Source organism: Microtus oregoni, unplaced genomic scaffold (genome assembly GCF_018167655.1).
Source record: "Microtus oregoni isolate MIOR12 unplaced genomic scaffold, Mior012 000002F_ref0000024, whole genome shotgun sequence".
NCBI lineage: Eukaryota > Metazoa > Chordata > Mammalia > Rodentia > Cricetidae > Microtus > Microtus oregoni.
In genome coordinates, this window is record NW_024543061.1 from 25,973,863 (window position 1) to 26,000,036 (window position 26,174).

A 26,174-nucleotide genomic window follows, 5' to 3' on the forward strand; every position below is an offset into this window, starting at 1 on the left:
AGATTGGAATGCTGCTGGCCTCATTACTTTTGGTTGCCAAGCAGTCGTGTAAAGTCAAATTTCCCCTACATGGACACCCCCGGCTCTCTTATTTCTGGGGCTACAGTGGTCCTGATAGAACTTACTGAGTGTTTAAGTTCCAGCTGTTCTGTGGGGTGGACAGCCTAGGTATTTTTAAACTGGACCTCTAGGAATGCCTTCAAATTGGCAATTTGGAGTTGGTGTTTGGCTAAGAAAAGACAATTAGTGAAGGAAGCTAGGATGCAGTCCCCTGCAGATGTAGTACTACAACTATCCACCAGGTGGGGTTCCAGGGCAAAGAGTGAGCGTGAGCCGACCCAGCACTAGGAGCTTGAGCGGAGCTTGCCGAGCTCTGCACGCCAGTTGCCCGCCTTGTCAGAGTAGGCAGCGCTCTCGTAGCAGCTCAGGAGCGCGCGTCTTAGCGACTTTAGTGCATTTTCTGCTAGTGAAAATGCAGATCAAGTTCTGGATGCAGGGGACGATTAACAGGGAAGGGTGGGTTAGTTTTCTTTAGAAACCCAGCACTAAACCTAGGATGATTTATCATTATTTTCTCTGGGAGTGTGGGAGTGGACCGAGAGAACAAGAGGGCTGGGGAAAAACTGGAGGCACGGGACAGGGAGAGCTACGCGCTACTCAGGCAGATGTCGGGGCGCTGGTGTACACACTCCGTCCCAGGCTCTCAGGAGAGGTCATGTAACTGGCAGATCCATGGATGCGCAGACACAAGGAAAGACTCCCAACTCTCCACCAACGTCGGGTCGACGTCAGGCGGGAGCACAAGCAGGTGCGGCCTGGAGCCACAATCACACATCACAGACTCACGCTCTGGGCTCCCTGTGGCCGGTTCTGAGAAGGCTCTGAGAAGGTGGCCGGGATCACAAACATGTTTACTTATTCAAACGTATCAATGAACGTTTGTACAGGCCTCCTGGTTGCAGGGGCCACCGCATTTGTCTCAGGCACTGGACGTTTTCCAGGACCAGTATTGCAGTTAGTTAGGACAATGCTGGCTGCTGACTTGTAACTACAGAATGGGTGGGTTGGGGGGGGGGGGGCGACTGGGGTGGGAGGGTGTCCTCAGAGGTGTTGGAGATGAGTTCAGCGTCTGTAGCCCGGGACAGACACAAGACTGGTGACCCTCCAGGCCTTCTATGGTAAGAGACATGTGGATCTTGACAACTGAGGTTTGGAGAAGCAGAGATTAGGAATAAGGACCCTGGCTAGAGGCAATTGGGAGGGAATGACACCTACGTGGTACTTGCAGCCTGCGGGGACCCGCGGAATTCCGCAGGATAGGCTACCGGTAGACTTCTGGCAAGCCCCAACCGATGTGGGCAATCCGACAAGGGCCTTCCACGAGGGGACTGCGGGAAGCTGGAAGACGGGTTCGGGGACCCAGGAGGGAGAAAAGGCGGGAGCGAAGTAGTTTAGTAGCCAAACGGCCACCAAGAGAGTGAGCACCGCGCGCGCTCGTGTGTCTGGAGTGTGTGTGTTTGTGTGTGTGTCTGTGTATGGTGTGCGCGCGCGCGTGCGTGTGTTCGCGCGCGCAGGAGTGTGTGTGTGCACGCTCGCGGGGGCGTGTGTGTCTCATCTCATCCGTCCGTAGGTGCTGGACTCGGTGAGACGCGGGCGAGAAGGAAAAGAAGGCGCGAGGTGAACTGAGTTTGATCCTGAGGCGCCTACAAGTGGGTCCCCGGCGGGCGGCGGGCGGGGCGGCTGGGCGGGAGGCCGGCGGGAGCTCACACGCTCGGCAGCCGGCCGGCCTCTCACCACGCCTCCCGCTTTGTGAGCGCGCCCAGGGGGGGAGCTGGCCGCAAGCCCACGGCGCGCCTCCCGCCTCTATATAAACACACGCATCGCCTTGCCTTGGATCAAATCAGATTGAGAGACGCTTTTCAAACCACCAGCCCTGAAGTCCTGCCTCCTGCTTTCCCCCTCTTTCATCCCTTTTTGCTGTTCTTTCTTTCTTTCTTTTTTTCCCCCCTCCTCTCTTTTCTTTTCCCCAACAGCAACTCCAGAGCCAGAGCCGAGAGACTGCGTCCCGGGACAGACTGCCTTTTCTTAATTGATAGATAGCCGGGCTCGGGTTTTCCACCTCCCCCCCCCAACCCCACCCCGCCTCACCCCTCCCGCCCTCCGCCGCCGCCGCCCCAGCGCCCGCCTGGGGCTCTGTCGCCGGCTGCGTCCCTTCCCGGCTGCGTCCCGCCGACTCCGCGCTCGCGCTCGGGCCAACGCGCCCGCCTCGCCCGCCTCCGGGTGCCGCGGCGGCTCCAGCCTCTGCACTCGTCTCATCTGGGGAGCCTTTTCCCAAGCCCCCAAAGTTTCTGGGTTCGTTGGAATTTTTGCATTCCGATTTTTTTCCTTTTTATGCACCTAGAAATTTTGAAGGTATACATTTGATAAACTGACCGCACTTTCCGCTAGCTCTCGGTTCCCCTTCTTTTTGCTCCCCTCGCTTTGAGCAGGGTAGGGAGCTTCCGAGAGGCTTCTGGTGGATAAAGTTTTCCAAAGTTTTTCTAGTGTGATGGTCGAGGGGAGAGCAGGCTCACCAGCTTGACTCAGCTCCATCTCACCTCCCCAGAGCAGCCCTAAGCCCGCGTAAAGGGACAAACAAACAAACAAACAAACAAAGTTACACCTCGAGTCGCCTCGTGTCTCCTCTCTTCTTCCAGGAAATCTTTTTCCTCCCTCTCTTCGATCACCTCGCAGCCTTCAGACCCCTTCTCTGGGCCCCATCTCCTGGGTTTCGCCCGAGAGGTGCCAGGACCCCCGGCCGCAGCCTCCCCTCCCCCGTCACTCTAGTCCGGCCCTCCCCTCCCCCTTCGCGGCCCGCACAGCCAATCCCCCGAGCGGCCGCCAACATGCTCTTTGAGGGCTTGGAGCTGGTGTCGGCGCTGGCCACCCTCGCCGCGTGCCTGGTGTCCGTGACGCTGCTGCTGGCGGTGTCGCAGCAGCTGTGGCAGCTGCGTTGGGCGGCTACCCGCGACAAGAGCTGCAAGCTGCCCATCCCCAAGGGCTCCATGGGATTCCCGCTCATCGGAGAGACCGGCCACTGGTTGCTACAGGTAAGCGCACTCTCGCCCAGCTGCTCCTGGAGTCCGCTAGCCACGGGTGCCCGGCCAGGGGGCGCCGGTAGCTCGGACACTCGGACGCTTGGACTAGCCGGTCCCCGCCCCGCCCCTCTCTGCCTCAGTCGGCGCCGCCTGGGTTTCCCCAGCTCTCCAGCAGTGCGGCTCGGAGTACTCGGGCGCCCGGTGAGCTAGTTCAGAGGGCTGATGATGGGGGGTTGGGGTCGTGAGGAGCAGAGACGGCTCCCAAGTATGGTGCGCCTGGGCTACGGGCGCCCAAGTCTGGAGTCACCGGTGTCACTTAGCTTTCGTCTCTGTCTCTGAGCTCCAGTCTGTGTTAGCGTCCTGGGTATCTACCTAGACGCTGAGAGGTAAAAGAGAGGGCCAGTGGCAGCTTGGAATAGCCCACACTAAGACCCGGGCAACATCCTGCAGTGTATCCGGCTCAGGTACAATTGGGCTGATATAAGGTGCTACTCACAACTCTGTGTGCCCGTGTGCGTGTGTGTGTCCGCGTGAGCGCGCGCGTCTGTGTCTGTGTGTTATGGTGGGAGAGGAAAAAGGTAACCTAAGGGAAATTCGAGGCAAGAGAGCTGAGAGCTCTCAGCTTTCGGGGAAAAGGGTCTGTTTGCTTATTGGGTGGGAACGGTTTAGCAGAGGGAAACTGGGAGAGCTATGCAAGAAATCCAGAGTGTGCCTATGCAACTGGACGCCTCACAACTCCACTCTGGTGACAGTTGGGGCCAGGCTCGTTGAGGACCAGACCCAGGTAAGTAGCAGGCAGATTAACCTGGAGTTAACCTCGTCCAGTGCTAGACAATCGCTTTTGCAATTTGATACACCCCAGGGTTTTTTTTTGGGGGGGTGCACCTCTGGTGTAACAGCGGGAGGTGAGTTTGTCAGGCGGGTGATCGCTTCACAGACTTAAGGACAGCCTGAATATCCCTAAACAGACAACCCCAACCCCTCAAAAGGAGAAATGAAAGATGAGCGCGCGTGCGAGGGGACCTATGGGTTTAGACGTGCGAAAGCTTGGCTTGAAATTAATAGACGCGTGCAGTTAGTGCGCGTGGGCATACAGACACCCCCCCCACTGCGCCCAATCGGGGGCCGAGTGACAGGAGAGGAGTGGGTATGAAGGGGGCTTGAGAGATTCCCCCCATTTCTCCATGCCTCACAGTAGGACCATCTCTTTGGGGGGGGGTTGCTTGTCCAATTGGGTGGGGTCACTTCAACCAATCGGACGATCCTTAGAGACAAAATCTCTTTTGCCTGTTTCTTGTCTCCACATTTAAAGGGTTAACTGTGGCGGTGGTCCAGGCTTTAGCCGGGAATTTAGAAAATAAAATAAGTCAAGTGGGCAACGGTTCCCGCCTGCTTAAAGCAAAGCCTCGGAATCATCGTTCCCATCCTGTTTCCTGACCTGCCCCTCCCCCATGTCCCTTGCCCCTTTTCTCAGTCCCACAAGGGCCCTTGCGGGTGTGGTGCAGCCAGCACAGAAGTCAGAGAGGCACCCTTCGCCAGGGCATCCGTGTCTCTGGGGGTCAGATCCCCAGGGGGTAGGGATCATGGGTGCTTAAGGAGTTAAAGCGAACCCTCCGAATCCGGTGTTTTTTTCGGAGTAATTTATCAGATTTTACGGGGGACCTCCAAGGGCTCTCGGTTTCCACTAAGCACCATCTAAACAGAGCCCAGGGCTAAAAATACATTTTTGTATAAATTGGACTCGCGGCCCGAACGGCCGCCCCTATGAAAGTCCTCTTTGTGAAGGCCGTGGAAACGGCGGACAAATAACTCTTTATTAAAGCCACAAAAAACGCACTTTAATTATAGTTAGGCAGATCAGAGGCGGGGGTGGGGGCGAGGCGGCGGCGACCTCGGAAAATTCACAACCCAACTTTTGTGTCGAAAGAAAAGAAAAACAGAGGAAAAGACGGGAGAGGAGAGACGGAGTGAGACCGACCGAGGGAGACTGCGCGGCAGACGAAGACGGGAACCCCGCTCGGTGCCCCCCTCTGCCGCACCCCACCTCCGCCCGACTTCTCTTAAAGGAGCCGGCGCCGTCTAAACCGGCGTCTGGATGCGGGCGTCCCCGACTCAGCCCCTCCAGGTGGCGCGGGGGTTCCCTGTCGCGAGCCAGGCCCAGAAGCATGTGGAAAAGCCATTAGGAATCTGGGTTCTGTAGTCACTTTTCGCATCTGGGGCGTGTTCACTTCTAACTGGAGTATAGTTTCCCTTGGAGAAAGGAAAGTGGGGCGGGGGGCACAACCTGGGAGAAGGGGAGCGTTCTGTCTCCGGGTGGAGGGAGCCACGACGCGTTCCTGAGAGAACACGAAGGCGGGAGCCCCGGCCACAGTTCTGCAGTCCGGCGGGAGAGACTGCACAGGTGGCTCTCAGCCTCTTTGCACCGGGTGCACCCTGGCGGGAGAAGAGTTAAGGCGGGCTGGGTGGCGAATACTATGAAGGTTTCCGGCACTACAGGCAGCTGGACGTGGAGCACAGGGCTCGGTCAGGGCCCCGCGATCCAGTTACCTGCGCGGGTCACCGCGCCTCATCCCACCGCCCCTCAGAAGCACCTTCCTGGTGCTCCAATTCCAAATTTCAGGGCGGTGACAAAAGTTCGTCCCAGTTATTCCCAGGAGAAATGTTTCAAGAGAGTCATGGCTCTGGGCCCAAGACTCCACCCTGCGGAGCCCACGGAGGGCCACACCGGAGCAGAGAGGAAACTCCAACCCCCTTCTCTGGGGACAGCCTTCGGGCATGCACAACTCGCCGCTATAAATAATCTTTGGCCTGCGGCCACCCTGCGGGGTCTCGCCAGCCCGTGGCCTAGAGCCTGGAAATATTTATTCCGAGAGACTCTGCCGAGCAGGGGTGGGGGAGCAGGCTCCAGCTTCAGGTTCAGTCGTCGGGGATACCCCCCAAAAAAAACCATTACCAAAAACAGCCTTCCTTGGGTGCCTCTGCATCTCAGTCCTCCCGCATTATTTATTACTCTTCAGGTCCCACTTCCCAGTCCTAATGCACGCCGTGAAAAATAAAACCCATAAGTGTGTGTGTGTGTGTGTGTGTGTGTGTGTGTGTGTGTGTGTGGTACATGTGCGCCTGTGTTGAATGTTGGGGGATGACAGGAACCGGATGGCCGGTGCCTAGGGTGGGGCTGGATGCAAGGGCATCAAAGATCCTCCGTGAGCCCTGAGAGGCTTCTGGTGTATTCCCGCAGGGTTCCGACTTCCAGTCGTCGCGCCGGGAGAAGTATGGCAACGTTTTCAAAACACACTTGCTTGGTCGGCCGCTGATCCGTGTGACCGGTGCGGAGAACGTGCGCAAGATCCTCCTGGGTGAACACCAGCTAGTGAGCACCGAATGGCCGCGGAGCGCACGTGTGCTACTGGGCCCCAACACGGTGGCCAATTCCATTGGCGACATCCACCGCAACAAGCGCAAGGTAAGAGCGCAGACCCTTGCCTTTCTCGGGTAAGGAGCACAGAAATCTGAGCTTCCCTGCCTAGAGGGTTTCCTGCCATAATCCGGGCTCGGCTTGGGCCTCCTCTTGATCCACACTGATGCACCTTTTGACCAGCTGGCCCACTGCACGGTGGCACCACTAAGGTCAGTGGGGCCTGCCTGGATATGGTCTGGACAAAGCTTGTACGTGTGGGGTCTGCAGTGATGGATGCGGTTGCTCAGTGCGCCACAATACTGGGAAAAAAAAAAAAAAGAAGGGGGCGGGGCGGGCTGTTCCACCCTCCACTCCTCAACCCTATTTCTCAAAGTTTCCCCCAATAAAGCCCCAAAGACCGATCATGCTAAAACCAAACCTGGCCGAGCAGCCACAGGTTGCCTGGAAGGCGATTCTGTCGTGTGTTGCAGGACTGGAGATACCTTGTGGGCAGCGGTCTCCTGACCTAGCCCCGGGAATAGGTTGGGTGGGCTTGGGGCCCCTGCCCTGGCTGGCATGCAGGCCGGTGGGGGCGGGGAGGACAAGGGCTGGGAGAGCAGTCTAGGTGCGCTGAGGTTCAAAGCTCACCCAGCCTCCAGAAAGAGGAAGAGAAAGTGGGTGTTTATCCGGTGGATTTCCCGAGCTAGAGCAGAGACGCGCAGCGGGCGAGCCAGAGCGCAAGCAGCACGCCTCCCCGCCCCCTCCAGCTGCGCCGCCGCCACCGCTGGGCTGGGAGCGCGGGCGGCACGTGCTGTTTGAACTGCAGTAACCCGAAGGCTGAGCCGGCCGGCGGGCGGGCGGGGCGCCGGCCTTGGGCTGGAAGCCGCCAGAAGGGAGGCTGCAGGGCTCCTTCACTCTGTTTTTTCCATTGGGTCAGAGGACTCATTCAGGTTTGGAACCTAAGAAGAAAAAAGGGGGCCTCTTGCCTTGGGGAGGAGCACTGGAACAAGGAAACGGGTGGACGGGACCGCGGGGATCAATCCCTTTGCCAACAGCCCTACTGTTAGATGGTCTGGGTAACTGGGGAGTAGTGGGACAATCATTGATGCAGCTTCTGAGCTTTGATGTTCTCTGAACCGTCCCATAAGGGTCGTTCTCCTTAGCAGGCACAAAAGAAACCACAACACACACACACACACACACACACACACACACACACACACACACACACGAGAAAAAATTCAAAGGAAGATGTGCAGGTCTCCCAAGAATTCTACATAAGGGCTTCTGAAGGCCTGATGGGATGCTGGCAGCAGTTAACACAGCTTGCTGGCAAATGGGGGCGGGGCTGGGGGCAGAGGTTTTCCCCTTGAGTTTCTGAGACCCCATCAAGGCTTCTTTGCAAGGAGCAAAGAGAAAGAGAGCTGCGATCTCTGGGAATCCAACTCCAAGCTACTGTCTCCTTACTTCCCTTCAGAGGCTTGGTGCAGAGGGATCTATGATTTAGACTGAGATTTGAACCCCCAGTCATCACTCAGCCTGCAACATTAGCCTGCAGCACTACCAGGACCTGCCTATTGGGGCTGCAGGAAGCTGGGGTGGGGCAAGGTGCTGAGAAGAAGGAAAAAGTCTTGACCAGGACCAGAGTGAGGCCCAGCTCCCCTCAGGGCTCAGCTCACACAGGGCTCTGGCTTTGGCCAATGCAGTGAAAGCTCTCCCTCTTACAGCTCTTACAGCTCTTACAGTTGCCCTGTCTTCCAGGAGTCAGGTGGGAAAGGCCTGGACAGGAAAAGCCAAGGTCTGAGTCCACATTGTCCATCTGAAGCAAGGGGACAAGGAAGGGAACGGGACAGATGAATGGTGTGCCTGGGGAGTTGTGGGGGAGTCCCTTCTTCTGAGCTCCTGGCCTTTTTGCTCTTGGGGATAGAGAGTGGTCAGAGGCCAGAACATATTGACCCAAGCTCCAGAAACAAAATCCAGAGGGGGTTTCTGTATGCACGCTTGCTTTATGGTGGTCACGTAGGTAGGATCCTTCTCAAGTCACCCTGAAATGTGATCTGGGATCCTGTTTACTGAATTTCATAGGTACTAAGAAGTGGGGAGCTTGATCCTTGCCCTCAGGAAGTAGAACCTGATAGGAAGGACAAGAATTGAATACACAGGGGCCATGTCTCTGAATGGCCATGTTGCCCTGAAGAGATAGGTCAGTTTTGAAGATGCAAAAGCCTGGAGGGCACCTTATGGCCAGAGTGAGGGTAATGCAGCTCACATTACAGTGAGGGCCACGCCCCAGCCTGGTTAGGATGAATGTGCAGGAAGTGGGGCCCAGGTGTGCTGGGACATGGCTGGCTGAGAACTAGAAGAGTCACTGTTTCCATCGAGGTGGGTGACTACCCCTTCTCTGGGAGGTCTAGCCAGATGTGTCGGGAGAGGGCTTCTCACAGGCATCCCTGCATGCACTCCACATGTTGGCCCTGGCTGCCCTGGTGGTCTAGGGCTAGCAGGGGTGGGGCTGCATGCAGAACTCCAGAGTGTCCCCCTAGGCTGATTGCATCACCCCTGGAAGCCAGGCCTCATGCTCCCTCCTTGACTCTTCCTTTGAAACCCCTCCCAACCTGGGGCAGAGGATCCTATCTGACAGCTTGTACAGAGGGGCTGGCCAACTGCCCAGGAAGGATGGGTGGAGTCTGGATGAGGAGGTAGGGGTAAGAAGTTGTAAGAGAGAAAAAGAAGGTAGCTCTTCTGGAAAGCCTCCTGCTCTCCAGCCACGTTTCTCTGTAGATGGAGCTGGGTCTTAGCACTGAGATCCAGGAGACCCAAGAGCCCATGGAGTGCAAAGCCGGTTTCCTGTCCAGCAGGTGGGCAGAGCCCAGAGTGATCGATAGTAATAGAATCATGGGGGAGGCCAGCCCAGCCCTACTAGGCTCTGGATACCTCTGGCTCATCACACAGGCTATAGCCATGGACATGCTCACATGGATCCAGGCTTGGTTCAGGGCAGAAGCTTCAAACTGCTTCTGCGTCCATAGGGAGGTAGGTAGCATAGCCGGACAGCCCAGCCGCAAGGGAACAAAGCCTTTGTCCTGCTAGACGAACTCCTTCATCCAGAAATTAAGGTAGCTCCAGCAAGTGGGCCCAGGGGCTGCCGAGAAGGCGGGTGGCAGGAGTGGATCTCTTTGAAGGTCAGTGGGGGAGGAAGCCCAGGCCAGCTGCCAGGGCGTCTGGGTATGGGCACCTCCCCCTGCTTGCCCTTGTGCAGGAAAGCAGACAAGGTGAGTGTGGGGGCTTCTGTTTCCTGTATTCCTTCCGTTCTCTGTCCTTCCCCTGATGTCTCCTTGCAGTCCCACTTTGTCCTGCTGATAGCCCCTCACCCTGCGAGCTTTGAAAAGCAAATGTGACCTTGGTGTGGTGAGGGGAGGCTTGGCTGGAGTCTTTTTCTGGCCCTGAGCCCTGATGCCATTCATTGTAGCCATCCTGGGCTCCCCAAGCCTAAAAGATTGGTGTGAACCAGGGCCTTAAGGATCCTTACAGCAGGGAGAAGACAGTACTCTATGATGTTCCAAAGTCCTTCCCTTGGCTCTCAGCTTTCCAAGGGGGGTTTGGAGCTGGAAGATGGTAAGCAACTGGGCAGCCAATTGTTCCCCACCCTTCCAGTACTTTGGTTGGGGGCCTGTGGCAGAGTTTAGGTAGCAGGGTACCCACATGGGGAGGGAGACATGTGCAGGTAGTGTAGGGGGCTGCTTGGCTCACCCTGTATGACCGGAAGGGATGAGTGAGGACAGACGTAGGTGAAGGGGAGCCAGGTGGCATTGCAGACAACTGGAGAATGACACCCTCTTTGGTCCCCCTCCTTACTGGAATCTAAAGTACACACCTTGGCGTCGCCCCTCTGCAGACCGCTGCCGGCCTTCCGTTATTCTTTCCACTCCACAGGCCGAGGATCCGGTGGCTTGGCTGGGTGGCCTGCCTGGCCCCCACCCCTCCTGGGCAGCAGCTTCCATTCCTCCTCAGCTGAGTCACTGGTTGGGCAGTGGGCTCCCTCTCAGGCCCTGCCCGCTGCTGTGGCTGCCCGTCGAGTTGCCCATCCACCCTCAACTGCTGGCTGATCAGGCGGGTACTGCTTCTGTGGAGCTGTGGGCTTTTACAAGGTCACCTCCCCTCCCAGAGACACCAGATTAGAGGCAAGAGAAAGTCTGGCTGGGAGAGAAGACATCTGTAAGAACAATTAGGGAGGATTTAGGCTTGGACAAGCCAAGGTGAACACTCTAGGCTCTATGCAATCAAGTTTTATCCACAGGGAGAGACAGACAAGGGAGATAACTGTGTTACTGGGGAGATGGAAAGGGCCAGGGAATGTTCTTCAGGGATGTTAAGAATAGTCCTCCCTCCAGGCTGTCTTGTGAGTCTATGGGGATACTGGGGTAGGCATTCTGAAGTCTCTTCCAGGATCCTCTGTCTTTGCCCTCCCTGCACCCATTCCCTTGCCAAGTCCATACCTGCTGCTTGATCGGCAGAGCTCTATTGGGGTTTGGCTGCTTCTCATGGACATTTGTGTGGCATTCTTGGCTTCATTCTGGGAATTCCCAGGGAAGACCCCATGAAACACAAAACAACCTGGCCACTGTGTTGCCTGTGGTCAGGGCCAGGGCTCCTGGGCCAGAACTGTCTTCATACTGAGCCGCTCCCAGGCACCTTCCCCTGTGCCCCAGGCCTGACCCCAGTGGCCAGCAGCCTCAGATCCAACAAGCTGATGGGGCCCAGGCCTCTCCCTGCCCTGGCAGGCACCTCTTGCTGTCCTCCGAGGTGGCTGGTGGTTTCTGGGCTGCCCCGCTTTGGGAAGTGCCCGCCTTGTTAGCCCTGGGCACAGACCCAGAGATGCAGACCTGGCGTCGTCCCAGAACCTGGGAGGCCCTTGAATCTCTAGAGCAGCTGAACCAGAGGCAGGGCCATGGACTTGGAGGCTCTGAGCAAAGGCTGCTTCTAGAATGCTTGCTAACCGCCTTTGCTTGGTCCTCATGCCTATGCTTTCTCCACCTTTCAAAGGGGAGCAGGAGGGAACTGGGGAGCATCTGGGTAGAAAGGGACTTAGAAACATCTAGATGGACTCTTCAGAAAACCAATGGGGAAACTGGACGCAGAGGCGTGGCCAGCCAGAGACTGGTCTAGGCAAGAGCCTGATCTTTCACTATTCTTCTTGGGGCTCCAGGGGGAGAGTGGCCGTGGTTTCTGGCCTTTCTCAGGATCCCTTCCCACTTGGGGACAAGTATGGACCCCCTGCCACAGCCCCAGACCTTTCCATGTCTTTCTGGGTTGTGCCTGCCCTCCTGGGCCCCTCAGGCCAGAGAAGTGATTCAGTTAGCCGTCGCTAGATGGCGCAGGGAATGTAAACTAAGGGGCACAAGGGGCTCTCCCATTATCCCAGTGGGCCCCTCTCAGAAAGCCCTTCTTTTGTCAGCCTTTGGGGTAGCCTGTGCTGGCTCCCCAGGGCCTTGGTGCAGTGTGAGGTATGGGGTGCCAGGCTGTGCTGCTGGGAAGGGCTTCTTCTTGAGAAAGTAGAACAGGGTCTAAGATGCTCTGTGTCGTGAAGACATCCCAGAGATATCTTGGGTAGTCAAAGGGTAGGCATCATGACCCTAGACACACACTGACAAATCCCTTATTATAAGTTAGGCCTCTCTGGACACCCAATCTGATCTTCCTTACCATTTTCTTGCTGTTTCCCGATTACTTGCTTGGCTTTGTCTGGTTCTGGTGATATTGTCCCTCCTGCCCATGCCATCTTTGGGCCCAGATCTCCACTGGGCCATTTCCTACCCTATCCCATTTCCAGGAGTTTGCTGGTTCTCAGCCAGTGTGACCTTGCTGTCCCCTCCTACCCGGTAGCTGGCTTCTTCACTGTGTTTTGTCACCAGGAGTTTTCCTCCGGGCCTCCCATTGTTTCCTGGTGACCCCACAGAGCTCTGTTCTCTGTAGAACCCTCTTCTGGTCTGTAGTCACTAACTGGACTCCTGAGGGCAAGGGTCCACTTTTCCATTCCCCGTTAAGACCCCTTGGCCGAAGGCTGAACCTGCTTCTAAGAATACCAGGACAAGGGCTCCAGCATCCAATATAGTCTTCCTCTGGAGCCCCCTGCCAGGAAATTCTCCAGAACCCCCCAAAATGGACAAGGTGTGAGTGACCTAGAAGACCCCCTGTCACCCTTGTTCCTTTAGGCTGTTTCTTGGCGGTGAAACTGCCCGGGCAGCATGGTCCTCCAGCCCTCACTGGCCTCGCTCCCCTCCCTCTGCCCACTGGGAACCGGGGAATGAAAGTGCTATTGTGTGAAATGGCTGGGCCACTGAAGGGCCAGCACTGTTATTTCTGCAAACCAGCCCTCCCATTAGCCATGCAGGGCACAGGCCAGGAAAATCTTACCTTTTCCTCCATTAGCTGACTGCAGGGGAAATTCTCACATTTACAGCTTGTGCGGTGGTTGTGTTTGGGGGGCAAACGGGAGGGCCGTGTGATTGTGTGGTTTCACGCGCACGGGCGGGTGGGCGTCCTGCCTGCACTCTTCCTCTTTCCCCAGCTCTGGGGGTGCCTCCTGCTCTGGATTTGTATGTGGGGATATAAGTAAACCCACAGGATGTAAGTAAATAAACAGACACCCTCCCTCTCTTGGCCATCATGTGTGAAAACATGCTGATGTTGGGGTGGAGGCAGGGCACTGCCCAGCCAATCAGGGGGATGGGTGCAAGGCCAGGAGATGGGAACAGGGACCCTTGATAGTCCTAGAAGATGTTCAGAATTAAAGGTCTGACTTTGCGATATCCTGGGTAGAACACTATTGCCTCTAGGCCTGTCCACACAGTGGATGTTTGAATGGTTCAGCCTCTACACATCCTAAAATCTCCACCCATAGTCATTACCTGGGGACTGATGACAGTTTGGGTCCCTAGAAAGTCCTGTTTTCTATCTCGCGATAGGTTCTCTTGCTGGCCCATAGTGGAGCAGAGGAGAGCCATATGTGTGCTAGAAACAGACACTTGTGAACCCCCCTCCTGACACTTCTGCCCAAGGTCCTAGGACTCAGAAAGTCCCTTCCTTTGTGTGGCCCCACCCTAGCCTTTGTGGTGGCCCAAGGCTTGGAGAGCCTTCCGCTCTCTCACAGACACAGGCGGTAAAGTGATAGCTCAGTGCAGGGAACTGCACAGAGATCTGGGTTGGGCCACCCTCAGGGAGCTTGGTAGGAGGAGTGTGGGCAGCACTCCCCCTGGCTGCAGGTCCCTTACCACCTGCCTCTGGGCCCTTCAGGTCTTCTCCAAGATCTTCAGCCATGAGGCGCTAGAGAGCTACCTGCCCAAGATCCAACTGGTAATCCAGGACACACTTAGAGCGTGGAGTAGCCAGCCGGAGGCCATCAATGTATATCAGGAGGCCCAGCGACTTACCTTCCGAATGGCCGTGCGTGTGCTGCTGGGCTTCAGCATCCCTGAGGAGGACCTGGGCCATCTCTTTGAGGTTTACCAGCAGTTTGTGGATAATGTCTTCTCTCTTCCTTTGGACCTTCCCTTCAGTGGCTACCGAAGGGTGAGTATCCCATGCAGGCAAAAAGAGGGTGCTGGACAGGTGCTGGGAGGGAGCACAGGACATAGGAACAGGTAGATGAGGGCAGAGGTGGCAATGGGATGGGACTGGAGCCTTTCTTATGTTCTGGAGGCTTAGAGAGAGTCCTGCCTTTGGGAAGAGCTGACGATCCACTTTCCCCTAGGGCATCCAAGCTCGGCAGATCCTTCAGAAGGGCCTCGAGAAGGCTATCCGTGAGAAGCTGCAGTGTACCCAGGGCAAAGACTACTCGGATGCCCTGGACATCCTCATTGAGAGCAGCAAGGAACACGGCAAGGAGATGACCATGCAGGAGCTGAAGGTGGGTGGGCAGTACCAAGCCCCACTGTGGAACTCCCTTGCTCAATTCCCTCACCCAGAGTGTGGGATTGCCTGGCTGCTTTTGCTCCAGCTTTCTGAGCAGCAGTGGCAGTAGCTGCCTCAGTGGCAATAGGGGAAGCAGCAGAGTGGCATCCTTGCCCTTGCTCTGAAGGATGCCTGGGGCTGCTCTATTCACGGTAGCACGTGGCCTGGGACTTTGAGCACTATGTGCTGGGGTGGGTCTATCCTGTAAGCTCTATCATACCCCTATCCATCTCTTGTTCTTAAGATGTTCTGGAACATTGACCCTCAGGCCTGCAAACCGACTGGCGGAGGCTTGATGGCATCTCCCATTGAGCTGGGTTACTCCTCAGTTCATTCCATGGTCCTGAGAAAACACATGCCCAGAGGCCACTCCCTGGAGGCCAGCTCCAGACTCTAGAGATGTTTGGTTGTAATATGGACTCCCTGCTCTTATCGATTACCCAGCTGTGCTTGGTACTCTTGTCCATTCCACTGTCTGAGCACAGCTGGCCTCTGTCTTTGGTCCTGCATGGAGAGTCTTGTCTGGGGAACTCTTCTACTTGGGAAGGCTTGTTCATGCCCAATCCACACCCCCATTCTACACCCCTTTACCTGGTATCTAGACTTCTCCCAGGAAGCTGGGGAGAAGCTGCTGTAGCCTCATTAGCAAGTACTCAGACCTTGGGATGATGGAACCTCTGGGTTCCACTGCAGATCCCTCTTGGGTCCTCCTGGCTGCTGCATTGTGCTGCTTCTAGATCCTGCCTGCCCTTCTGACCAATTCTTCTGGTGATGGAGGAAAAAACTGGGGGTATAGATACCTAGTACCCATCACACACACACACACACACACACACACACACACACACACACACACTCTACAGAGCCCTTGCAGCATGTCCTTTCTCTTCCTGTGAGCTCACTGAGCAGCCCTGCTGGTGCTGGCCATGAGTCCCAGCACCAAGCAAAAAGTGACCGAAGCTCTGGAGCCAGCAGGCCTCTGTCCTGCCCTAAGTCATAGCAATGCGTTTCCAGTCAGGCTGGGGGTCAAGCTGCGTCCCCCAGGAGCCTTTTGAGAATAAAGCTCAGAACAAAAGTATTGGCTGCCAGAAGGTAAGGCCCAGTGCAGATGGGCTCTAGAAAAAGCCAGCTGCGTAGGTTAACCTGTGTGCCTGTCTCTCTGTTGCTGCAGGATGGTACCCTGGAGCTGATCTTCGCCGCCTATGCCACCACAGCCAGTGCCAGCACATCCTTGATCATGCAGCTGCTGAAGCACCCTGCTGTGCTGGAGAAACTGCGGGAGGAACTGCGGGCCCAGGGCCTGCTGCATGGTGGTGGCTGCCCCTGTGAGGGTACCCTGCGCCTGGACACGCTCAGCGGCTTGCGCTACCTGGACTGCGTTATCAAGGAGGTCATGAGGCTCTTCACGCCCATCTCTGGTGGCTACCGTACTGTGCTGCAGACCTTCGAACTGGATGTGAGACTGGGCTCCAGTCACCGTGGTAGTGGGGTGGCTGGGGCTTTGGCTAAACGCCAGGAAAAGGTGGCTATCTTGGGGTCCTCAGCATGGGGGTAGGGGATGGGAGGCAGGGAATGGTGCCTGATTCTAGTAGCTTTCAGGCTTGTGGGAGAGACCCCAAATGTAGAGCTAAATGAAGCCAACCTGTGTGTCACATGGGATACTGCTTGTGACCATGTGGAGACTTGAACTAACAAGTGGGGGGTAGGGGAGTGGGGAGTGGGGGGGCATGCCTTTGGTCAGAGACAGGCCGTGAACAGCTGAGGATGAGGACAGGTAAGTGGGCCTCTTCTGGCTCTCACCACTGTACCCCCTGTTCCATCGTCCTCCAGGGTTTCCAGATCCCGAAGGGCTGGAGTGTCATGTATAGCATCCGAGACACTCACGACACAGCGCCTGTGTTCAAGGATGTGAACGTGTTTGACCCTGACCGCTTCAGCCAGGCACGCAGCGAGGACAAGGATGGTCGCTTCCATTACCTCCCATTTGGTGGTGGTGTGCGGACCTGCCTGGGCAAACACCTGGCCAAGCTGTTCCTGAAGGTGCTGGCGGTGGAGCTGGCCAGCACCAGCCGCTTCGAGCTGGCCACCCGGACCTTCCCCCGCATCACTTTGGTCCCCGTCTTGCACCCTGTGGATGGCCTCAGTGTCAAGTTCTTTGGTCTGGACTCCAATCAGAATAAGATTCTGCCTGAGACAGAGGCCATGCTGAGTGCTACGGTGTAGCCTCGCTCTGGTCTCAGCCCAGCCCAGCAGAGGGGTGGGGGACAGAGACAGAAACCTGTGGGGTGAGGAGGGGGGCTGGGTGGGAGGCCAGCAGTCCCCCTATGTTGTCCTCCTCTGGCCTCTTCTCTGGCAAACCCTCCCCAAATCCACAAGGGCCCCGCCCCCTCCTGCCTCCTGCTCTCTTGGATCTCCACTGCCCCCTAGCTTAGCTCCTGAGACAGGGCCGGGACAGGGCTCTGTGTGCCCACGACAGTGTTAGCGCCAGTTGGCTGAGCCATAGAGCAGAATATGCTATATAGCCTCTGAACGCTCCCTCCTCTTACTCCCTGTCTTTTTGTTGGTGGTCTGGTGGTTGTGAAGGCAGAAGGGAAGACAAGAGGGGGACCCCTTGGAGCACTCTTTGGCACCCTTCACTCTGCCTCCTTTCACTGCTCAAATGTGTCCAGAACAGCATCTTGGGGATTCTCACCTAAGCTAACCTGGGCAGGGCAAGAGCTGCCTCCAGCCTTGAGGGTACCCTGCACCAGCCTGACCAGTCTGGACATTGGAAATTACCTATTGCTGCTATTTGTTCTCTCTTCTGACCTTGGGGTACAGGAGCCTATAGGCTTAATCCCCAGCATCTTTCTTGGTGGCCCTGGGCAGGCACACTGGCACTCCTCCCCTATGGGACCCACTGAGCCAGGTGGTTTTGGCTACAGCTGCCCACCCCTGCTCCCTAGCCCATATTTATTCACTGACCTTGGCTACACTGAGGTCTGGAGCACACACCCCACTCATCACCAGCTCTGTCCTGGCTCTCCTTTTCAGGGTTTATGTGAGGCAAGCAGACAGGTATCTGGTCTAACCCAGCTCCCTGGTGAGGGTTAATGTCAGAGTCAGACACCCAATGTCTCTGCCTGGTGGTTTTTATCACCTCCTCGCATCTGTTAAAGCCCTGGGCTTGCGCATCTGGGGCCACCACTTCCTGTTCGCTCACTGCCTGCCCCAGTGCCAGCCACTTCCCAAGTGAGGATGTGTAAGGATACGGGTTCTCCTGAAGGGACTTCTTAGCCGGGCGATGGTGGCGCACGCCTTTAATCCCAGCACTCGGGAGGCAGAGGTAGGCGGATCTCTGTGAGTTCGAGACCAGCCTGGTCTACAGAGCTAGTTCCAGGACAGGCTCCAAAGCCACAGAGAAACCCTGTCTCGAAAAACCAAAAAAAAAAAAAAAAAAAATCCTGAAGGGACTTCTTGCCTTCCCTTCCTTAGCCCTCACTCTCTGTCCCTTTGCTCTTGGGAGAGTTCCCCGCCCCACCCCCATCCCAAACCCACCCCACCCCCATGCCACTGTCTGCCAAGCCCAGCTCAGGGTGTGGGCAGAGATGAAAGCAAAGAGGTAAGGTAGAGAGAGCCCTCCCTCTGCAAAGGCTCAGGCCCCAGGGGGTCTGGAGACACTGCGAGGAGGTTGCCATAGAAAGCCTTAGAGAAGGAGACCAGAAGGAGGAAGAGGACAGGCATAGGTGTGATTTATCAGACGTGGTTCAGTAGCAGAGCAGCCAGTGGGGGCAACTGGGTGGAGGAGGAGGGGCTCCTGCCTCTCTTTTTTGAGGGCTGGCCACTCAGGACCCCTTTTGGAAGGGTGTGGGGCTCTGGTGAGTCTCTAGGCAATTTTGTCTGTTTTCAGATTTCTATTTGCTTTTGTTTTCCATCCATTGTTTTGTATGTTACAAAGGCAGTGGGTCCTCTTCGCAAGAAAATAAAAACACAGAATGGCATCCCACATCAACCTGACCCTAGATGGCCACTGTCATGTCTCACCAGCTAAGCGGGACTCCTCTGTAAGCTGTGCTTCCCAGATGTTTCAGCGGTCTCCTGCATTTTCCTGACAGAACCAACACAAGCAAGAACATTAGCACAGATGTTAGCAGCAAAATTAACGTGGACTTAAAAATAAGTATAATCCCTCGATTTCCTTTCCCAGATCTGAAACAGACCAAAATGTGTAAAGACTCATCAAAGTGTATGACATAGGTGCATGCTGCCCCCCAAACCAGCTCAGTGCCTGGAAGGTTCGTTTTCCTGCGCGCTAGCCCCGCTTGCCTGCAGCCATCCAGTTTGGACTGAAGATGCATGCAGTAACCCTGGCCCTGGCGAGGGGCAGGGGCACTGGAGGGCCCCAGCAGGCTTCAGGGGTCTTCCCTTTTGGGGGGCCAGCCCAGGAGGTGTGGAGAAGGAAAAGCTGAGGGGGATCCCTGTGAGGGTGGGAGGAAGAAAAGACTATCTGCCTGGATGGGTCTCAGAGGTGACAGGCAAAGGGGCCTAGCCCAGGTGCCCTCTGTAGATGTGTCTGTCCCGTGCTCGTGTGTTTCATTGTGGTAGCATTAATGGGTGATGTTCTCTCACATTCCTAACTATTGTAACTTGACATTAAAAAATTAAACCCCACAGAACTTCCTGCCACGGGCTTGCAGATTGAAGCACTTTCAAAGTTAGGCGCTGGCGTGTGCGTTCTGGGCAACCATTTTGACCCTGCCCAGATTTCTATTATTTTATACACATTTTTTTTCATAAATGTTATAATTTTGTGTCTGTCTTTATAAACTATTATAAGTACTATTTTTGTTATAATTCAAAATAGATATTTAGTATAAAGTTTTTGCTGTTAAATATTTGTTATTTAGTAAAATATGAATTGTTCTTTATTGTAAACATGGTTCAAAATATTAATATGTTTTTATCACAGTTGTTTTAATATTGATAAAGCACTTGTGTGTTTCCTTTTGGTATGAGCTGGTGCCGCGTGTGTGTTTTGCCTGTCGTGTGGTTTTGATGTGTATATAATATTCCATGTTGCATATCACAACAATGAATGTCATGCATTTTGTGAAATACTCAATGTGGCTCTTTTATTGGCTTCCATAATAAACTGTGGGGACTCACCCTCGTCTCTGTTGGCTGTCTGGTCTCTTGTTCTTCAGAGTCAGTAGGAGGTTCCTGGGTCAGCAATGCCCAAACCAACCTGTCAGGAAGTTCTAGACTGTGGATGGAGTTCTGCCCCACATTCCCACACATGGAAAAGGCTGTGGCAAGGTCTAGGGCCTGATGGGGAAACTGGCAGCTGGGAGGGAGGCCACACCCATTGGGTGGGACTGTGATCAGGTATGCCAGGTTTTTGCACTGGAACCAGAGACCCAAGGCTCATCCATCAGTTTGAGCAAGGATGGCTGAAATGCATAGCCATGGCAGGTACAGGAGCGGGTCCCTGTTCTGACCTCAGCCTCTTGCCTGGGCAGGTGATTTTCCAAATGTGTTTCACGGCCATTATGGAATCTAGTACATCCCACAACCACCTATGCTTGGGAAATGGACCGAACAAAATAAATTAGGTTCCTGTACTGTAAGTTTTGAGCCCCAGGATGGTCATAGGGGTCAATATGCCACCAGACTACAGTGCTCTGCAAGCCACTTTGATAGCTGAAATGTCCCACTCCTAAGCTATTCCACAGTTGGACTGCCCCAGAGACCTGAGGGGTGGGGCATGCAGAGGCACAGTCTGCAGGGCTGGGACAAGCAGTGCCCATAGGGATTCTAAGGACCAGGGCTGTGGGTATGTTGGAGGATGCTAGGAGCCAGGATGCTCTGCTGGTGTTACTTCTGGTCCTCTTCCATCCTGGGATGGCTACTGCCGGACTGGCCTGACAAAAGTCACTGTATGGTCACCTCAGTTTTCTCTAATAGTCTGACCAAGGCTCTGCCCAGGTCCAGGCACACGGGGACCCAGGCATGCTGGGGCATAGGGCCTTGTTTGCCCAGTCTAGATCCAAAGGCTGGCCACCCTGGCAGCTGACAGTGGCACTAGGGCAGGGCAGTAACAGACCCTGGCCCCCTACTCTTCTGTATGGTAAATGCAATCTCCCCACTTTCCATGCCTGGCTTTGCTCACCCACAACCTTTTGCCTTTCTCAGAGTGGAAAAGGCAGGGGGAATCTTATTCCACAAAAGCAGAATCCTGCGGTGGTGGTGACCTCCTGAAGGCCACAAAGAAAAGAGAGAAGGTGGTGGCATAGGGATGGGTGCCCACCTTGGTGGACAGTGCTCACGGCAGCTCCCTTAGACAGGCCCAGACTCTGCCAGTAGTAGCAGCAGTGTGGGAGGCAGTGGTTTGTCAGGGTGTAAATTCTACCCATCCCAGTGGCAGCAAAGGGAATGGAAGCACAGCCCCAGGGGTGCCCATGACCTGATTGCCCTGCCTTGGGCTGGCAAAGAGGAAATGGGGAGCTGGTCCTGCCATCACCTCAGCCCTTGCTTTTTTCTCATGGCACTGGGGTCGGGGAGGGAGACAATGGCACTAGCTCTACTCCCCTGTCTCCAGGCAGCTGCCCGCTGGAATTTCCAGGTCTGAAAGGAGAACACAGACCCTGGACGACAAACAGTGATACTGTTTGTTCCTGGACTGCCGTACCAGTTTGGAGATAACTTGGAGGGTGCACATTCAGTCACCTTCCAGCATTTTCCTGAAACCGCCTTGGCTTTCGCTGGGGGCTGCCCAGGGCCTCAGGGCCAGTAGGGTGAAGTGAACAAGGCAGGTGAGGAGCAGGCAGTATACTCAGTTGGATAAGCCTTGAAGATGGGAGGGAGGAAGGGAGGGAGGGAGGGAGGGAGGGAAAGAGAGAAATAAAGGATTGAGGGATGGAGAGAGGGGAGGAAGAGGGGAAAGGGATGGAGGAGGCAGTAGAGGGACAGTGAGCAAAGGCTTCATTCCTGGCTGAGGTTCTAGGCTCTGAGTATGGGACAGCTATGGAGAGAGCAGCCTGAGGTCTTTGGTTCCCACTTCTATCTCCCAACCAATTTTATGTGCGTCGGAAGAGCTGATCTGGCCCAGGGTTCACCTTGCACTAGCCTTGCTCTCTTGGGCTTCCCAGATCCTTAATCTGGCCATATGGCTAGGGTACTGGCTAACCTAGGGTATATGCTTCCTCGCAGGAAATAGGGGTGCTTTGAAAGCTGGAATGCTGGCTGCACCCATAGAAACTTTCCTTGTCTTATCTGGCTAGGTTATCTAGACCTTCCTTCTCGGAGCTTCTTGCTCTGGGATTCTGGCTTTAGAGAGATGGGAGGTAAGCAGGGCATAGGGTGGCTGGTGACCCTGGGGTGAATGAGGCCAATAGCCTTAGAAGCCTTCGAGGTTTGCCCTACAAGGACCTTTGTTAGCCCATTTGAATCACACCAACCCCTGTCCAGCAAGCTGGCTTGTTCTGATCAGACCCCCGGAGTAGGGACAGTCGACAGTGTCTGATGGACACCCTGAAGCAGAGGCCAGAGGACACTTTCCGAGCTCCTTTGTTCCTCCATGGCCTCAGTGGTCAGTGGCACCATTCAAGTTCTCAGAGTTGGGCAACAGCGGCCTGGTCCCAAAGGCTACCTCTCAACTTACCACAGAGCAACCCAGCACCAACGAGACTGCAATTGCTCCCTTTGGGTCAGCAGAGATGCCTCTCCTGTTTCTGCCTCTGACCTCTGGACATCCTGTCTGTTTGCCTTCCTTCCCTTCTCCTTCCCTCCCATCCCGCTCCTTCCCTTCTTCCTCCCTTCCTCCTCTGTCCTCATCCCAACACTTGAATTTAGAAGGTTGGGGACCTTACTTCCCTTTATATTGCAGAGAACATATCCTCACCACCAGCATGGCTTCCATCTCAGAGTTCCTCTCTCACTTGGGGATGGGGGCCTCTCTTTGAAACTGTTTAGCAGTTCTGTGAGCAACTCCCAGTGCTGCAGAGAGAGCAGGATTGAGGAGCCCCAGAAGGTTGAATCACAGAAACATACACATGCGTACACACTTACATATGTATGCACACATAGAAGGCTTTGATAGGGAACTGAAACTTTAACACACTCAAATACATGTGACTTCAAATTTATTTAATTTTCCTTTTGCAAGTATACACGTGGGAGTTGGAGGACAATTTTTAAGAGTCAGTCAGTTCTTTCCTTTCACCATGTGAGTCCAACAGACGGGACTCGGGCCATGAGGCTTGGCGGCAAGCATCTTTACCTACTGAGCCATCTCCCCGACCTCCACGTGTGTGAAAAGAAGTATAATACTAAGGACTCACCCAGGGTGTGCACAACTGTGCGAAGAGCAAGGCCACAGCTCCCATGCAAGGGCTCCCATGCTGACGTCACCTCTTTTGGATCCCGACAATGCCTTGTGGCTATTGTCCTTGTGTTTACTTTGAAATTACAACAGGGTCCATGCTTGAAGAAGCTGGAACAAACACCACACCCCAGGCCTGCATTTATCTTTGTACGTGTGTCCATAGACTGGTTGCATCACACATGCAGACACGCACGCACACACACGCATGGACACACGTGCACACACACACATACACAGCTTTTTTAAAAAAAGAAACAATGAGCAGTTTTGTCCTGGAGCTGTCTCTCTGAGGACCCATACTCTGCTTAGGGACCTGTGTGGATGCTGTGGCTGGCAGACAGCTTCGAGAGTGCCAGTCCTCAGAGAATGACCCACCCAAAGGCATTCCCGGCTCTGCCATCTCCAAGTCATGGTTGGCGTCAGACCCAGGGACGCACAGAGCTCCTGTCCCAAGAGCAGTACCCCTGGGAGGGTCAGTTTCGGGGCAGAGACATTGCTGAGTATCTGTGAATGCTGGTGTTGGCTAGAGCCTGGGGCTGAGTCTGGTCTGAAGAGCTTTTGTAGAACAGGGGGTCTCAATTTGGCTTCCAGGTGACTTTGGGAGGCCTTGTTCTGTGCATGTTCCTGCCTGGAGGGGTGAGCTCCTGGCTTCCACAACTCCTCAAAAGGGTCCCGAAGAGATTCATTAGGGTTCTAGGTTTGGGCAGCAACAGCAGAATAGTGAGAGATAAAGCACACACGTGTGTGCAGGTGCACATGTATGTAGATGCATGTGCATGTGGAGGTCAGAGGTCAACCTCATGTGTGGTTTCGCAGGAGCCATTCATCTTAATTTTTATTTTTAAAAGGTCTCACTATCTATCCCTGGCTGACATGGAACTCAACTATGTAGACCAGGCTGGCCTTGAACACACAGAGGCCAGTCAACCTCTGCTTTCCAAGTGCTGAGATTAAAGACCTTTGTGCCTGACACACCTTTTTGGTTTAGATTTATTTTATTCTTACTTGCGTGTATAATGTGTGTTTATACATGTGTGTGCAGGTGCCAATGGAGGCGAGGAAAGAACATTAGACCCCTGAAGCTGGAGTTACAAACAGTTGTGAGCCTCTTGATGGGCATGTTGGGAACCACATTTAAGTCCTCTGCAAGAGCAGCAAGTTCTCTTAAAGGCTGAGTCACTTCGTTAGTGGGGGCCTTGTTTTTTTGACATAGCTTTTCCTGGCCTAGAACTCCCCCACCCCCCACCGCCAAGTAGGCAGGGCTGGCTGGCCACTGAGTACCAGGGTTCCTCTTGTCTCTGCCTTTCCAGCTCTGGAATTATAAGCTTCTGAGGATTTACCTTCAGGTTTTCAGCATGGCTACAGGCATTACCTCCCTACTTCCTGGGATGGCTTTTAATTCTTTATTTTCCTCTGCCCTTGGCTCCAAGGTCCCTTTTTACAACGGTTCTGAGTGCCAGGTCACATGCCCAGGGTCCCACGTCTGGAAGGCAGGATTCTTCCACAGTAGTCTCTTGGAGGTATTATCTGGGCTTGGCAAGAGTGAGGCGGCCTCCCCTGGCTTGGAGACAGTAGAGCCGGGCAGCCGAGTGGAGTCCACTGCAGGTGGGCCTGGGGCATTGGCATTATTTCCCAGTTTGGGGGGAATGGTCTTCTTTTGTCCTCCTCAAGTGGGGGGGCAACAGAGAATGGCCTCAGTGACAGGGCTCTGAGAGGGCAGGCAGCGGCAGAGGTTGGGGGGAACCCCTGCATTCTCTGCTCTGGCTTTTTGGTGGCCCCTGGGCTAGAGGTGATCTTGCCTCTTGCAGCACCTTAGCATGGCAAACTAGGAGCTGTGCCCGGGAGGCTGGGAGGGGTGATGTGAGTGCAGAGAAAAGTCAGGGCATGTGTGGGCTGCGACCAAAGGACTAAGCATAAGGTGTGTCCCGAGGGGCCGGCTGGCAGCATGAATATAGGGTGGGGAGTCTTGACAAAAGACCTGGGGGTCAGGGCTGGCTCTGTGCTGGCTTTGGGAAGGCTTAGAAATGATGGCAACAGGGTGTGGGAAGGCTGGGGGCCAGGAAGTGATCTCTGTGGCTCTTAGTGCCACTCCCAGGGTTGAGGGCCTCACCTCTGAGGGACAGGGTGATGCCTACCCTGGAGGTGGAGGCTAAGCATCTGGCTCTCAGTCTCCTGGCCCCAGGCCTCACTCCCAGGCCGCAGCTCTCAGACGGGCATGTCACTTCCTTAGCCTGGAAGTCTGTGCTGCTTCTCAATAGAAAATGTTACCTCAGGACCAATGGTGGTACTGAGGGGGGTGTTGGGAAAATTACTCTTTGAACTACTACCAGACCAGAGTGTAGCCTTTTATCTCCCTAAGGAGTTGAAGAGGCCGGGGTGCTGCGTGGATAAAGCAGGGCTTCATGAACATCCAGACAACTGCGAGAGACTGAAGTCCCTCTATCACCTCACAGGCCTTGCGTACTGGCAAAGGGAAGAAGCTTTCTATTGAATGGGTTGTCACAGTCTGAGACCAGATACAGGGCAAGTGAGAGGAACTGTCCAGAAGGAGGGTGCTCCAGAAGGGGGTGCTTCTAGAAGAGGGGTTCCCCAGTGGGAGGTGCTTCTGGGAGCGGGGTGTTCCAGGAGGGAGCTCCAGCAGACCCTTGGCATGTTGTGACAAGGAGAGTCACGGGCTAGCCAAACCAGTCATCCACAGTGAGTCAGGCTTCTGGCAGAGAGCCCCTAGCCCAGGGCGTCTGTGACTCAGTCGCTGACTGACAGGCTGTGGACCCACAGTGAAAGTGCTGGGAAAGGGTGGCACTGAGGGTGGCCCGCCCTGGGTGCCCCAGTAGTCCAGTGCATCTCCCTATTCCGTCCACTCCTCCATCATGCTCCACTAACCTCCCAGCATGCCATGTGTGGGAGATCCATGAGCTAGACTCAGGCTACAGCTCGGAGGGACCCTAGGAGTATACTAGGGACAGGCCCATCTCAACACCTCCTACCTTCCTCCCACTTTCCAAGTATGTTCCCCTTTCTCTGTACCCCAGGGCAGCAAGAAAAAGAACCCAGCAGCCAATCACAAAGCCCTAGTCCCTTTCCACAACCTACAGAACCTGTCTTGGGATTGCTATTGTCAAGGGAGGGAGATTTGGAAGCTGCATGGAAGGCCTGTGGCTTAAAGGGAGTAGGAGACGTTTTAAGAGGGAGATGGTGGTAGAACGGGGGTCTCCATATGAGAGGATCCAGAGCAGTCCTCCTCCTGTGGGAAAACATCTTATTCCTCCTTGAACAGACAAATTACATGACCAGGCTCTCTGGGTCTACAGGACTTCTCCAGAGATGGTGCTGTTGGAACAGCACAGAAGGACCCAGAGGGAGCAGGGATCAGTGTGGTAGCAAGACC

At 55.0% G+C, this 26,174-nt stretch overlaps 1 protein-coding gene across 1 annotated transcript; it reads left to right on the top strand.

Moving 5' to 3' along the window:
- Positions 1–1,089: 1,089 nt before the first annotated feature.
- On the top strand, positions 1,090–19,565 carry LOC121441592 (cytochrome P450 26B1). The gene is made up of 7 exons (XM_041642809.1): positions 1,090–1,178; positions 1,631–3,089; positions 6,316–6,540; positions 13,768–14,043; positions 14,225–14,380; positions 15,596–15,880; positions 16,255–19,565. Exons 2-7 carry the CDS (start codon positions 2,886–2,888, stop codon positions 16,645–16,647), a joined length of 1,539 nt encoding a protein of 512 aa, XP_041498743.1. The 5' UTR covers positions 1,090–1,178; positions 1,631–2,885; the 3' UTR covers positions 16,648–19,565.
- The last annotated feature ends 6,609 nt before the right edge of the window (positions 19,566–26,174 follow it).